At 33.6% G+C, this 16,699-nt stretch overlaps 2 protein-coding genes across 3 annotated transcripts in view; both read right to left on the minus strand.

The window, feature by feature from the left end:
• Nucleotides 1–16,699, minus strand: part of LOC139430264 (uncharacterized) — a 291,985-nt gene that overhangs the window by 19,207 nt on the left and 256,079 nt on the right. The window lies entirely within an intron of this gene.
• LOC111419736 (uncharacterized) lies at nucleotides 28–16,089 on the minus strand. Of its 2 annotated transcripts, XR_011640725.1 has the most exons (5): nucleotides 15,926–16,089; nucleotides 10,676–11,459; nucleotides 8,537–10,594; nucleotides 3,015–8,475; nucleotides 28–2,954 (listed from the first exon to the last, which is right to left on the minus strand). XR_011640725.1 is itself a non-coding variant. In XM_071196989.1 (4 exons), the coding sequence occupies exon 4, from the start codon at nucleotides 5,374–5,376 to the stop codon at nucleotides 3,538–3,540; it is 1,839 nt and encodes a 612-aa protein (XP_071053090.1). In that variant the 5' UTR covers nucleotides 5,377–8,475; nucleotides 8,537–10,594; nucleotides 10,676–11,459; nucleotides 15,926–16,089; the 3' UTR covers nucleotides 28–3,537. The 2 variants fall into 2 exon arrangements, 1 of the variants encoding a protein (XP_071053090.1); XM_071196989.1 differs by having other exon boundaries at nucleotides 28–8,475.

A 16,699-nucleotide genomic window follows, 5' to 3' on the forward strand; every position in this document is an offset into this window, starting at 1 on the left:
TAGTGATTTATAAAAATCAAAATTCAATCAAATATCATTCACATCTACTGGTAAAATGGATTTTACTATTAACATTGATCAATTTTTTAAAATTCATGTTCCAAAACGCAATAGAACTACTTCAAAAATCTGCTGTACAGAAGGAATCATTAATCATTTCATTTGATGTTACAAACTTGTACACAAATATACCCATAAAAGAATCTTTAAATATTATAAAAGAATTTTTAAACAACAGAATGGATAATAAAAATGATATTGACAATATCCTTAAATTACTCAAAATCTGCACTGAACAAAACTTTTGTAAATTTGATAACAAGATATATGAATTTAATGACGGTCCCAATGGGATCACCACTCAGTGGACTTATCTCGGACGTATTTTTAAATAAATTGGAAGAAGATCTTATTATAAATCCAATAAATCCACAATATGAAAATATAATCACATGGTTACGTTAGAACGTCATCAACAGTTCTAGTTATAACAAGGCAGAAGGATTTAAAAATGATTGATGATCTGTACAAATATATTAATAACCTTCATAAAAACATTACATTGGAAATGGAAAGAGACAACAAGCTAAACTTTTTGGACTTTACTCTGATTAGAGAGAAGGATAAGATCGCTTTCGATATTTACTGAAAACCGACACAGAACAGCAAAATTATTCCCGATTATACACAAAAATTAGCAGCATTAAGATCATATATACACCGAGCATTTAATTCAGAATTAGATCAAAGTAACTTTGAAAAAGAAATACCAATAATACAAATAGACAAGAAACATTGTAAAATGAATTTAAAACAAATTTCATCATTAGAAACAACAATAGATATTAACAAACCAAATAAATTCAAAACAATAACTTTCCGAGGTACAATATCACACAAATTGAAAAAACTTAAAAAAAAAATATAACATAAATTTAACATTTAAAACTACACACACTATTCAAAATACTCTTGTTAATAACAAAGATAAATTAGATATCTTACAAGAAAGTGGCGTATACCAAATAGAATGTAATAGTTGTCAAGCCACATATATCGGAGAGACTGGACGTTATTTCAAAACTAGAATCAAAGAACATCTAACAAAAGAAAATTCGGCATTCGGAAGACACATGAATTTTAATAATCACGATTTCGATATAGAGAAAAATACAAAAGTTTTACACAAGAGGAATAAAGGCTATTTATTAGAAATATTGGAAATGTACGAGATAACTAAATTTAAAAAACAGAATCCTGACAAAATAGCATTAAACGAACGAATAAATCACATTATTGCTCCATTATATAGTAATTTAAAAGATCCTTTTAAAAATCTTTAACACTACCCTTCCTTTTCTATATTCTACTTGAAAAATAAGTTTATATATTCTCGAAATAGCACTTGTGTTATTTTATTTTAAGAAATGAGATGTTAAATCATTGTGTTCGTATAAAGATGTGTGGTATTTGTTTTAACTTTTAAGTAATAATTTGACGTAAGTTACAAACTAAATAAGGAGTTTTCTATTTTAACGTGTAAAGCTTTTAATATGTAGGTGTCTTCTGAAGATGGTAATTTAATTACCGAAACCGGTCAAGACAAAAATAAATAAAAAAGATAAGTATCACTTTGTATATGATCATTTTATTCTAAATAATTAAATAAGTGATAATGGATGAAAACATAATTAAATATTCTTGATATATTATTTTCTAATAACTTATTTACGTTTCTTATCCTAGTCTTAAATCTAATTCCGTCCAACATCTTTTCTTCCCAGTCACTTATACTTGATTGTCTGTAAGCAAACGTCCAAGTGTGCATTCGGTACACTCTATTTTTCGATTCGCAAAACGTCACTTTTTTTCCATTTTGTTCACTTCACATCTTCATTAATGCGTGCAAATCTAAATCCAGTAATACCTTATCCATACCGTATATAAGCAGTTCTTTAGTTACGCACAAATGTTCACTTAGTGCACCGTTTGAAGCAACCAATATATTCGATTTTATATCACCTTGCATTGTTGATACCACATCGATCACGCTATCGTAATAATTTTTATATTCCATACACTTTAATACTTCTACCCTACTCGAAACTAAATCGCTAAGTTTCCACAATTCGTGTAACGAGTCGTAAGCCAGGTAAAATATTTCTGGGCCTTTTTCCATTTTCAACACTTTTCGTATATTTTCTATCCATTGGCTGCTGCAGGTCATGCCGCTTACAACGAAATGTGGTGGTGTTGATAAGTCACCAACAAAACTATTCATAATCAATTGTTTGCTATTAATCACATTTTTCCATTCGTCTTCGGTAAAAGTTATGCATTGCCCTTTTCCCATTAATCTTATAACCGGATCAAAATGTAGATTGGCAGACATGCCAACCGATAACCATTTCGTTCGACTTTTATTTAAATAATATGTACTCTCGGAGTATAATGGCGCTTGATTACCTTTTTGGAGATTATTTTTCACTGCTTCATTTAATACTACGTTACTTGTGAAAGGTAACTTTCCACAATTTTCTACATAATGTTGTTGATTGCTAGGAAATACGTAGTCCGCTAAGTCGGAAGCCAACAAATTGATTCCATCGAATACCACATCTTTTTTTCTTTGATTATAACTTCCTAGCGACACATTTGTTGCTGTTATCTCATTACAATTACCCTCCATTTTAATGTTTCGGGCAGGGTTTTTTATTTTTAGCCTTTTCAAATGAATTTACAGCAGCTCTCTTAGTTGGACATTTGGGGTTCGGTCTGGTTGCCACTAACCATCAATATTATAATTTAGGAGTAGTAACGGTCGTTACTGTTAGGAACTAAAGTAATTTATTGGGATACACGACCAACACGGCAAAGGCTAGATAATTGAAAAGAGGCTTCCTTTTATCTTTACCGAGCTTTCGGAAATTTTATTTTTCCTTCTTCAGAGGTAACTACAATATTGAGACAACAAAAGTTACAATAGTTAACAAAAATGCATCTCAACAACTTACAAAAATGGATTGCATAAAGGAACTGAACCAAAGCTAAACATGAGGTCGCAAACATTGAGCACTAGACATCTCTTATTAAAACTATACTTCTCAATAATTCACTAAAGGTGAGTAATTAAAGATCAAACAATACTAAAAATCATTACAGAGTTAATTAAGAAACTATTAAAATAAGTATTACTTACAATAACAACACGTTAAAATTTTTACGTTAAAAGTTAAGACGCAATAAGGCCCACTTTTACCACCTCTTGATAAATTTATCCGATAGATAAATCCAGCTCTTAGCCAATGAAAGCGCTTAAAACCGCCGTAACCATGGCAACTATCCTCTAGATAGTTTATCAGGAGGATGGTAAAAGTGGGCCTTAGTCACGTAAGTTTTTTATATACCACAAAAACTGGAAAGAAACAGGGCTGACCAACCGTCGTCACGGTAAAACACCAAATACACCAAAAATAACCACTAGGTGGCGTTAAGAGGGGGAATGAAATTTGAAAATATGAAAAAGGAAAAAAAAAACTAGAAAATCAGAGAATCACTCTCCAACGATGTTTGATCCCTTCTACCCCAGTCCTTTATAACAAGGTAACTATAAATAGAACTAAGGTTCTGGGTGTCAGTTCTGAAGTTCAAGGAATTAACCTCTTTATTGATGTAAAACATCTCTAAGAACAATCTTTTTGAGTAAATTGATTCTTTATCAACAATCTGAGAATTCTCAAAATTAAAATGGTGACCACTGAGAACATGGTGATGAACCAACGCACTCTTATTTTCATCTCTAGATTGACAATCGAATTGGTTGATCCTAGCATCAAAATACTGACTGGTAGTGCCTATGTAGGTTTCTTCGCAATTATTGCAAGGAATCTTGTAAATAACATTAGATTGTAAACCTTTAGGAACCAGATCCTTAGTCCTTGAAAAACAAGTGGATAAAGGCAAAGAGTTGCATTTAGCAAACCTAACCGAGTCAAACCTCAGAACTGAAACAAGTTTATCAATCAACCTGGGGACGAAGGGAATCTTAACAAAGTGGGTCCGGGGGCCAGGGAGGCTAGATATGTCGTGTTGGTCGTCACCTTCAGAAGGTTGACTAATATTACGATGGTAAGTACCATTATGATAAAGAATTCTATTAACTAGACCTATCGGATACCCGTTGTTGACGAATATATCCCGGAGCTTTTTTAGGTTAGAGTCAAGAAAGCGGACATCAGAGATGGATCTGACACGATTAACCATAGCAACCACAGTGTTCAGTTTCTGATTGAGAGGATGGTTTGAATGAAAGTTAATATATCTCCCCGAATATGTTGGTTTAGTATACCAATTGAAACTAATAGTCTGATCTAAATTTCTTATAACAATAGTATCGAGAAAAGGAACACTAGAGTTAGATTCAGTTTCAACCGTGAACTGTAAATGACTATCAAAGTTGTTGAACACATCCATAACATCGTCGATGCGGTCGACAGGTACAGCGCAAATTGTATCTTCCACGTACTTTGAGACAAAAGGAAGAGAAAAACCCAACAAAGGAATACATTGATCGATAAGATGATCCATCACCATTGTGGCCAAGATGGGGCTTAAAGGACTTCCCATTGGAGTGCCAAATGTTTGACTGTAAATAACATCATTGAAAGTAAATACCGAAGACTCAAAAAGGAACACTATCAGTTGTAAAAACAAATCCATATCAATGGGAGTGACAGAACTTACTAGGTCCCAATTTTGTAACAATATATCTCTCACCAAGTTGAGGGGTATGTTGGTGAAGAGAGACACCACATCAAGTGAGATAAGCAGAAAGTTAGGAGGGAGTTTTATATCCCTAATTTTCTCTACAAAAGAGAAAGTATCCTTGATGTTGTAGGAAGTTCTCTCACCAAAAGAAAGTTTCAGAATACCTGACAGGAACTCTGACAAGTGATATGTGGGGGAACCCACAAACGATATAATAGGTCTCAAGGGACAGTTCACCTTGTGCATCTTCGGCAACCCATAATACTTGGGAATGACACCATTGTGACATCTAAGGCTGTTATACAATCTCTTATCAATGTATTCCTTTTCTAATAAAATTTTTGAAAATTTATTATTTCTGTTTTGTATCTTTGAAGTAAGGTCCCTATCCAAAACACAATAAGTGGACTGATCATTACATAAGTCTAAAGACTTCGATATATATTCTGATTTAAACATAGCTACTGTAACCTGTCCTTTATCTGCTCTTAATATAAGAATCGGGTTCTCTCTTTCGAGACCCAAAAACCTTTTTGTAGAGATCAAACTTCTCTTCAAAAACAAATGGGTACTGTTAAGGTGTTGGTGACCATTAAGAAAATTAGTCATAATGTTTGTAACTTGAGCTCTTTTTATGTTATGTAAACTACTAGGCAAAACTTTAATAATTATAATATTACTCTACATCTGCCAACAACTTAGGAACAGACAAAGTAGTGGAATCAATAATACATCAGGAATTAAGCCAAACTTAGGTCCCAATGACAAAAAATCTTTGACATCTTTAGGTATTTGGATAGATGTATTATTGACGAACCACCCCTTGTTGTCATTAAACATTTTTGAATTTTTTAAATTACTATTTTTTAAAGCTTTAAACTTTTTAACATTAATACACTTTACTCTATTAAAAATCTTTGAATAAGAAAATGCCAATCTGATCTCAAATTCCCCACACATGTAAGAGGGTAACACATTGTACAATTTATTTTTTAGCTCCGCAATAGATTCATTAACCTTTTTTATATCATAGCAAGTAATTTGAATTTCAAAATTAAGAATCTTAGTTCCTAACCTTATATTAAACTCATTAACTTTATGAGAGATGGTTCCTCTTGCCTCGTCCAACAAGGCAACAGCATTCTTGCTACCATTTTTAATGTGGGTTGGAAGGAGTCCATGTCTTCTGCACTTCAATAAAAAATGTTTCCTATTGTTTAACCTGGCCAATTTGTTGTTTAAAGTCATCATTGTTTTCAACATTGCAGCTGTATTTCGTCCATAAGACACCATGAAACATGCGACCTCATGTTTAGCTTTGGTTGAGTTCCTTTATGCAATCCATTTTTGTAAGTTGTTGAGATGCATTTTTGTTAACTATTGTAACTTTTGTTGTCTCAATATTGTAGTTACCTCTGAAGAAGGAAAAATAAAATTTCCGAAAGCTCGGTAAAGATAAAAGGAAGCCTCTTTTCAATTATCTAGCCTTTGTCGTGTTGGTCGTGTATCCCAATAAATTACTTTAATCAATATTATAGTTTACATTAGTACATTATCTACTTGTATTACATTTGAATTACTTACTCGTTACGTTAATAGTCCTCTCTACTAAATGCACCAAAAATCTACACGATATTTTTAATATGTACTAAATACACAAAAACCTTACTCTGAAGCATAACACTGTGGTACAACTGCGACCAACGTTTGTATTTATAGCAATACATAAGCTTGGTGGTGGGGGGAGTGATATATCACATTATTACCGAATATATCTATTATACATGTTCTAACACATTATATCGTGAGACGTCAGACAGAATGCATGACAAATTAAATCAGGCAAATTAACAAGACAAATATCTACATGTCTCACAACCGTATACCTTTGTGTATAATAAATTAAGAGATATATCGAAGACATTAACAGTTCATTGTGAAGCGTCGAAGGATAAACATAGTAATTGTTTTCATCTAGGTAAACAGGTTACATATAAAGAATGTCTCAAAACCGTATACCTTTATGTATAATAAATTAAGAGGTGTATTGAAGACATTAACAGTTCATTGAGAACCGTCGAAGGATAAACATAGTAATTGTTTTCATCTAGATAAACAGGTTACATATAAAGATAAAATAAATAAAGATAAATTTTTAATAATTTCGTCGAAATAACATGACCTTCTCAAGTTAATTGGCCTCCTCATCGAATCTTCTCCTACCCCTAAAAGAATCGCCGATTCAAGAACGTCCTCTCCTCATCGAACCTCCTCTGACCCCAAAAAAATTTGAACCTGCGTTCTAGGAGGAGGTTCTTGAATCGGCGAATCTATACTAGGGATGTTACGGAGGTGAGTTTACCAGAACCGGAGTTTTTAGGTTTAATTTATCGGAGTCGGAGTCGGAGCCGGGGTCGGAGCAGGAGTCGGAAGCGGAGTACAAGAGAGATGTGATAGTTAACTGTTAAGAGTAACCCTAATAAAATGATAGAAACATAATACAGCAATCAGTCTCTTTAATCAATACTTAAAATATTAATTAGATATTACACACACACTCGTACGTAGTAGTAATGTAAAGTTTAGTTACTTTTTAGTATTTGTAACTATCCGTTACTTTCAGAAAAAGTATTCGTTACTTTGTACTCGTTACTCGTTACAAGTAATCGTTTGCGCTTGAGGTTCCAGTACTAGTTTGTGCTCGAGGTTCGATTACTCGTTTTAGTTGGACTACATACTTATATGAATTTATTTTATATTACACTTATTTTTGAAAACAAATACTGTACGTATATTATATTGTGTTTGTTACGCTATTATGAACTGTGCACTAATATCAAAAAATAGAGTGTAGGTTATGGGATTTACTTTTTCACTGCATATTATAACGAAGAATTTTTCTTAATTATTATTATTTAATTATTAATAACTTACGTTTCACTTATTATATAACAAAAATATTTGAAAGTAGTAACACATTAACAATGGAAAGCAAAACTTCTTCTATAAAACAAGCAATAATAAAATAAAATAAAAATATTAAAACAACAATAAAAGATATTACAGCTTATTATTGCAATGTAAAAATAAATTTTGTTGCGCATTTCGACTTTTAAGTCGATTTCGCCTATCCAACAATACTTGGCCTTTGGAAAAAGTAACTGTTAGATCCAAAGTAACTGGTACCGATGTGATACGGTAACAGTTACTTCGGATCTCGCGGAGTAACGAGTACTCGTATAACGAATTGTTACTTTTTTTACATCACTAGTACGTAGGTACGCAACAACAGGAAAATATCTTAATAGTGTTAACTTTAATTTAAATCAAATGAAGTGACTCTAAAAGTAGCAAAAGTAGTAAAAGTTATTAAAGGAAAGGTCATCAAATCTTGAATTCAATTGTTCGATGATACATTTTATTGCGGACTTAAATGCTGTAGAGCTTTTACGGTCTTCCAGTTTCAATGTATGTTTTAGAATGTGTATAAGTGGAATTACCGATCAAATGCTTGTATTACTATCACTCATGTTTCTGGTAACCTCTTCAAATGGCATAATTCTTATGTTAGTATCTTAAGACACTAATTTGTTGAGATACAGCCATTCTGCAGGAGATATTTGTGGGATACTATGTTTACCAGCATAAAGGCACAACGCATCCTTTATTTTAATTATTCGTTCCAGCACGTAGAAAGGGCTATTCCACCTGTAAATAAAAGAATATGAAATTTAATTCTCAATTAAATTAAATTATGTAAGCTTTTTACCGCGTACTACACTCCTGTACAACGCCTAAAGCCGTTTGGTTGAGTTGTTCTGTTTGTATTTTGTTTAGTTCCGTTTGAGCAATTTGAGAATGATTAAAATACGTACAAATTTTTTTGCACTTCGCTATCAAATTTTTGATTTCTTCATCAGAATCTAACATAGTTTTCCCACAAAGTTGTAATTTATGTACGGTACAACTGACATCTGGGATATCAGCTAGCCTCATTGTATCATATTTGACCCACAATCACGAATGAAACAGTGGATTTTGTCAGACGTTATTTTCCATTCCTCAAGCATCTTATTAAATTTTTCCTGAATTACATCTCCTGTATGTCGGCCATCAAAAGGGTGGCATTTCAAAACAAGTTTTATTCTCTTAAAATCTTCAGTTATGCCATGCGCTGTCAAACTCAATAAGGAAACATTGAAACTGGGTTCAGTCCAAACATCGGTGGTAAATGAAATTTTTGTAAAAGTTTTCAACAAATCCACTACCTTACTGACCAGCTTAGGATATAACTCATCACAAATAAATGACGTAAAAAACTGTCTTCCCCTTAACTGATAATTCGGCACGATGAATTGCAACAGTCGTCGAAATCCGATACCTTCTACAAAGTTGAATGGAAGGTCCTGCAGAGCAATCATCTGAGAGATCAAATTATCAATTTCCACTGATTTAGGATTTGCAGAAGCCCATTTTTGATTTTTCATCAAAGCGTCTTGGAGAGTCATTTGTTTTTTAGCTTCTTGAAGTGGGGATGCAGTTGAGGGCTGCCTTTTTTCAGTTTCAAGCTTAATGCATTCTTCGTATTCAGTAATATGCAACGACTAGTAGTTGTACCTCCTTTTCTTGAAAAGGTTTTCTTACATATCTTACACATTGCCGAATTTGCGTCTACTTCATTGAAGTAGTTCCATACAACACTCGTTTTAGGCTTTATTATTCAGTCTATAAAAAACTATCACATCAACAATACTTAACTCACAAGTTATTATTTAGAATCTTTAAGGGTCGATGCACGACGAGCTTAGACTAACACACAAATGAAAAAACAAAATACAACTGAATAATACACGGGAGCGGGATTCCCAGATCTCGATCGAAAAAGAAAACGAAATAACAAGCAAACGTTAACGTAGACGCACAGTGCTGCCAAAGAGTTTATAACGTAATCAAAATTACTTTACGTTAATCTCCGATTCAAAATTATCGAAGCCAAAGTCGGAGTCATAGCTAAACATAGCTACTACCTTCAGAGAAAAACTCAATAAATGATTTCTTTCGATGTCTATACCTAGAGAAGGTAGTTCGAGGAGCAAGGAGATTTCTCTCTTTTAGTCGTGAGCCTAGCAGTCCAGATTTATCTTTAGGTAAACCTAAATCCTTCGCCAAATCATTTAGTGCATCTTGATCATACAGAACCGGCAGAAAATTAGAAGCTTCATAATCAAGTGAATCGTGAATCTTCACATTATCGAAGATCACCAATGTTACAGCCGATATCGTCATCAGTTTTCTTCTCCAAATTTGGTGGAGTTGCAGGAATATCGTCAGATTTAAAAGGAGGGTTTCGTAACACTTGCTACATTTGGATGACTGCGTTTAGTGTTCAGCTAAAGTACAGCACCGTTCAATCGCGCATTATCAAGGGCAAGGATAGTACTGAATAAAATATTAATGATGTTTCAAAATCTTGACGTAATGGTTCAATTCTGAGCTCGGATTATGTTCTACGCAGAAAATTACTTCCAAAATGACTGACTCACAGTTGACCGACAACAAAACCTTGCAGATCTGTGCAATTGACAGGAACTAAAGTAGTATTTGATTTATGTTAATACTAGTGAGACTACATGAGAATAGAGAACATATATGGTAAAATGTATAAAAAAAACAAAGAAATAAAAACAAAAATTTTATTTTTTTAGATAAAAATAAAAAACAAACTCCATCATTTAACAAATCACAAATGTATGCATTTAATACACCGTACATTTTTATGTACTTGTTTTTTTTAGCTTTGCAGCCCAGCTTTGAAGAGTTGAAATACCTGCAAGTAATGAATTTAAAATGTACAAATTGATGAAATTAACTTTAAGTTAATGAATGTATCAAAAAGAATCTTATTTACCAGGTAGGGGATAATGCAGTTCATCTCTCAAATAATTGTAGCAGTTTTTGCTAAAGTATCTAATTGTGTAAGCTCTTGTAATGTCTTCTTCTTGCCAGTGAACAATCTTTTTATTTTTTAATATTACTTCTAGTTGTTTAGGGGTAAAAATGTTTTTAAATTGATCTTGTACCTTCTTCTCAACATGCTTGCTTTTCAATAAAGAAATAGATTGTTTTTGTTGACGATTTTCCGTCTGCAGGGAATTTATTTTCTTCCTATATTTGTTAATTGTCAGCTGTTGCTGCATAATTGTTTTTTTCAGCCTAAGATTTTCTGCATTCAACAATATAATTCGCTCGTCTTTGTCTTCTACATTGGTAACAACTGTATTGGCGGGCACATTTACTTTTTCATGTAAATTCAGTAGTATTAATTTAAGCTGTGGCACGCCTGTTGTTCTTGCAGAATCATCATTTTTGGTTCTATCAGGCTCAGCTGCACATTCTTCCAAATTATATTTGCCTAAATTTAAAGAAGGTAAGGCTCCTTTCTTTAATATTAGTTTTGGTGGCAAATTTTGTAATTCAGATTGTAAGTCTCTTTTAAAATCTTCTGAACGGAAATGTAACGAACATATGCGCGGTCTTTTTGCTGTCATGGTACCCTTTCTATCGCATCTCTTAATCCATATATTTTTTAAATTTGTCTCTTTTGGAAAGGAAAAGAAACTTATTTTTTTTTTCATGTCCTGTGCAAGTACATGAGTCATCTTGCAACTTGAAACTGAGCAGCACATGGGCATCTAAGTAAGTACATTAAGACATTAAATTACACATTTTTAAAACTTTTTACAGGGTCAATCAAATTAATTTATTATTGAAAAATCTAGTCTTATTGCGGTTTAAGTATTTTACTTAAAAAGTTCAATAAAGATGAATTTAAGATTTATAAAAAAAATAAATAGAACAATATATTATCCTTGTTTATAGATATACCTAGTTATACAAAGAATTTAGTTCGTGGTCGTGGTCACTACTACCCGTGCCAAAACTCAAGGCCCCACACTTTAGAGATCTACATCTTCGTAACCGCTGGATGAAAAAAATTGCGGTAAAGTTTGTTGTAATCACTGAACATTTCTACATGTGTATTTGAAAATTTTCAGTTTCGCGGTTTGTGAGGGGCATATTTTATTTACTCGATGTTCCATATAGTTTCGCAGAAAATCGGGGCTTACAAGGGAAGTGTCACGACTGTGCCACCGATTTCGATTTAACTACTTTTCGTAAGAATGGTGTGACAAAACTGTCAGGTATTTTGAAAATACTTTAAACAAAACCGTAAATTAGTCGCACAATAAAATGTTTAGTGTAAAATAAGGCATAATACACCATTTAGGGGTGGTTGGGGTTAACCACCCCCTTAAAAATTACTTCTATCTATTAATGTGTATTTTATATTTGAAGTAAAAATGTTTGAAAATGGTTATAAAGGTTACAAATTAGGGGTAGTTTTTTGTTTATATCTCGAAAATGAAAACTGCCATCGTAATTTGTTAAATGTAGTATTGTCTTTTTTTTAAATCTATCTATATCGATGTTTCACGAGGTGACCTACCCTCATTAGAAAATATACAGCATATTTTATCGACTTCGAGTACAAATTAGACTCGGTAAATTACTGGACAAGTGGAAGAAAGGTTATTTAAAACTAGAAACCGTAAAAAGCAAATACCGAAAAGTAACATCAAAGACACAATTACACAGATGGGCTAAATAACTAAATATATTGCAGAAAGAGCAGAAAAATTAGTAGAAATTACCGAATTTGTAATTAATCAAGCGAGAGCGGCCGTAGATAATAAATTCACTACATGATATTGATATACGCAGGTGGGCTATGCAAGCTAGAAATGAAAAGAATTTATCTCCTCAACTGTTCAAAGCATGTGTAGCTGGGTGCAACATTTTAAGAAAGCGAACCGGTTAGTAAGCCGAAAAATAACAACATTTCTATCCCGAAAACAAATCGGAAATGTTGATCGAGTAAAAACTTTAGCAAAAGATTTCGTTAAAGAGGCAAAGCTACAAATCCAAATACAGGGTGTCCCGTTAAGCGTACGGAGCGGCTGTATCTCAACAACGGTAAGGCCTAGAAGTTTGGGAAAAAAATCCTTATAAGCAAAGTGGGCAAGAGAAATAGCTGGAAATTATTTTGAAGTTCGTAATTCGACTGCTAGGGGGGCGTAACCGCCATAGAGAAACATAAAATTCCCGCTATCTCAGAAAGTTAGCCTCAGAAAGTTAGAACAAAGTTAGTTCTCGCCAAATTCAGAACCAACTCCGTATGCAAAGCATTGCATAAGGCTTGCCAACAATATTCCCATAGCCGTACCTCCGTACCGATTGGCAGAACCAAAGAGAAAATTCTTAGAAAAGGCAATCCAGCAGATGATTGAGGATGACATCATTGAAGAGTCGGATTCCGCCTATGCTTCACCAGTTGTATTGGTGCCAAAGGCAAACAAATCTGCTCAATATCGTGTATGTGTCGACTACCGGAAGTTGAATGCTATTACCATACCAGATCGGTATCCCCTCCCACGATTGGACGACCTTTTACAGCAAGCAAAACAAACTGCCTTTATGAGTACGCTAGATCTACGATCCGGATATTGGCAAGTAGCTGTTCGACTTGAAGATCGGGACAAAACTGGTTTTGTTACCCCATTAGGAAATTATCGTTTTAAACGCATGCCTTTTGGATTAAGAAATGCACCTTCAACTTTTCAAAGGATGATGGACCGTTTCAAGACAACATTACCGGATGTTCCAATCCTTGTCTACATTGATGATATTGTGATTCTATCACCCACCTTTGAAAAACATCTAAACGACTTGAGGAGGGTATTTGAAAAGCTGAAGATGTTCAAGTTACGCATAAATCGAGAAAAATGTACTTTCATGGCTCAATACTTAGGACACATTATTACGCCTGAAGGTATAAAACCAAATATGGACAAGATTGCCGCTATTATTAAAATACCAAAACAATGAGTTTTGACAGACGCTGAAAGGAATTACAGTACTACAGAGAGAGAAGCATTGGTTGTAGTATGGGCTACCGAAAAGTTTCGTGGTTATATAGAATCATCTCAAATTTATGTTATCAGCGACCACCAACCACTTAAATGGTTGATGTCAATAAAATCGCCGAGTGGCCGTCTCGCCAGATGGGCACTTCAACTGCAAAGTTATGATATACAGATAGATTATACTCCTGGAAAATCAAATGCATTAGCAGATACGCTCTCCAGACTGCCTTACTCTCATGAACCAAATGTTGAAGCTTACTTGACGACCATCATTGATTTGCCTACAACTAATTACAATGAACTTCGACACAAGCAATTAGAAGATCCGATCCTTACAACCATCATTCATAACTTAGAAATACAGATGATGCTGTTGCGACTAAACAAGCTACCGAAAGAGGATTCTTGCTGTTGAATGGAGTGTTGTACCGTTATCTACCGGACTCAGATGAAGAAGACGCTGTATAAGTAGTACCAACTGCAGATGTTAAAAAAATCTTGTTTGAAAAGACTTATCAAAAAATAAAAAAACGCTACTACTGGACGAACATGAGACGTGACATTGAAACTCATGTCAAGACCTGTATTGAGTGTCAGAGATTTAAGCCGAGAAAAATATTAAAAATAATAATAAGCATCGTGTGAAACGTGTATGCTTAATAATATTGTAATGTCTTATTAAATAAACATATTACTTTAAACTCTGTTACATTATTATTTTATTATTTACCATTGATGTCTGAAATATGTTTGCATCACAGTTAAAGTCGCTATCAAATTTCTATCTAAAGTGAGACTGCTGAGATCTATCACATCCTCATTTAGCTAACAACTGCATTGTTGCCCGCTCATTTTCTGTTAAAGTCTGCTCTATTTCTGCCAAATGTGATAATATTCTTTCGGAATTGTAGTCTAGTAACTTTTGTAAATTTATTTCTGCACAAATATCACTAATAAAATACGAATCTAATTTCGGGTAACTTAACTTTTTGGCCTGTTGTAATTTGCTATAGCATGGATATTGTTTCGTTTTTATTAGCTCATAATGCTTTCTCGAAAGTCCTGGCTCAACAAATCTAGATAGAGCTTCTAAGGCCGTGAATTTTTCTAGATTAGGTTCTTGGTCTTTATCGTAAGCGTTCTTGCACTCTGTTGCCCGTTTCGGCAGAAAATTTTCCACATATTCAAGTTTTTCCTTAATGGTGTGACCCTCGTAACATGTTATAAATGTTCATTCGAGTAACCGTTTTAAATTCCGATGGTCCTGAGAGAAAAATGCAATTCTGTTTACAATATGGAAGGAAAGAGATTTTGTAATGCAGTTGTTGAAATATTTCTAAAATGTCAAGTCTCAAATAGTCGCAGGTAAAGTACTTTCGACGAAAAACAACACACTCTAAGCTAATAAATACTGTAAAATCGACACTTGGAAGTGTAACTTTTCCTCTTCTAAATATGAAAAATATAGGAAAATAAAATAAATTATGCATTACCTTCAAAATGTATTATTTACTCTAATCGCATGAATACCGATAATAATATATGATATATTAATAGCACATACCTGGCTCATTTACTTCCATAATTCAGAACTTTTTAAAGTAATCCACAAACCGAATAATGATTGATAAAATTCAGGGAACCGTTCACATCACTGTAACTAATGACGTCAAGCACTATTTGTAGTCAACTTTGAACTGACCTACAAGCCAGGCTGTTCATAAAGACAATAAATCTATTGCAGATAATACATAATACTGTATCATGGGTAGTTTTAATGGGTTGAAAGTAATTTAGGGTCGGATCAATTTTTTAAAATGGGCTTTTGTCCAGGTTGAATTGACTAACGATCTAGCAACGCTGCTCGCTTCGCTTCTCTCTGGATAGAGTATTAACACGTTAAAAACTGTCCTATTGATATACACTGAATGTTTGTAAACAGTTTAGGCGTTTTGATTTACTTTTGTTTACAATATTTTTTAATTACAAATGGATTAGAAAGCGACCGATTGAATAACTGTATATCTATAAACGAGAATATTATATTAGTAAGTTAAAAAAATTAAAAAGATCATGTTTTATAAAAACACCTGTATCTTATGAACCAACGAGATTACTATAACGCATTTTGGGTCGAATCACCTTGCCTTTGTAATTATAAATAATAATATTACCTTGAAATTCGTTATTAAATCTCACAATAACAAAAAGAATAGCAAAGAAACGAAAAGTTTTAATATTGAAAATTACAATAACACATTCAGACACACTTCAACTCTCACTAAACAAAAAGCACTGATATCCACATGGCCTTGTAGTTGCGCGCGCAATCCGCCATTTACGTCCAGAAACACGCCTGCTCTTGCCCCTCATCGACAAACTAAAATCAAAGTATTGCAGCATAGCAACGTAGACAACCTCTTATACGCTCTTATACAGTATGCCCGTAAAGTAGCGGATATACAGCGTGTCCCGTATCTTCCGCATCAGAGCATTATACGGTTGTAGGATACATTATTCTGAAGCGATCTTTCTAATAAAATTTTTTCGAAATGTTTATAATAACCGCACGGGAACTGTTTAAAGGAACTGTTTTTCGTCCAATCAGCAGATCGCAAATCAGACTCAGGTAATCGGTGCCACCCTCGGCCGGTCCGCTACGCCGATGATAACTCGTTTCCCACGTGTACTCACCAATAAATTCGTCATGGAAAGAGAAATAAACTTTTTCGATGAATCAAAGTTGTCCGTTATTGGTCGTCGTTAAACAGTTCCCGTGCGGTTATTATAAACATTTCGAAAAAATTTTATTAGAAAGATCGCTTCAGAATAATGTATTCTACAACCGTATAATGCTCTGATGCGGAAGATACGGTACACGCTGTAGACAATAAAATCATTACAAACGGTTTATGGAAAAATCCCTGCAAATTTTTTGCAATTTTTTG

This window comes from Onthophagus taurus, chromosome 6 (genome assembly GCF_036711975.1).
Source record: "Onthophagus taurus isolate NC chromosome 6, IU_Otau_3.0, whole genome shotgun sequence".
In the NCBI taxonomy this organism is placed as follows: Eukaryota; Metazoa; Arthropoda; class Insecta; order Coleoptera; family Scarabaeidae; genus Onthophagus; species Onthophagus taurus.

Excerpts from the sequence above, each read along its gene's own strand:
- LOC111419736 (XM_071196989.1), bottom strand. The coding sequence starts at position 5,376 with ATGACTAATTTTCTTAATGGTCACCAACACCTTAACAGTACCCATTTG.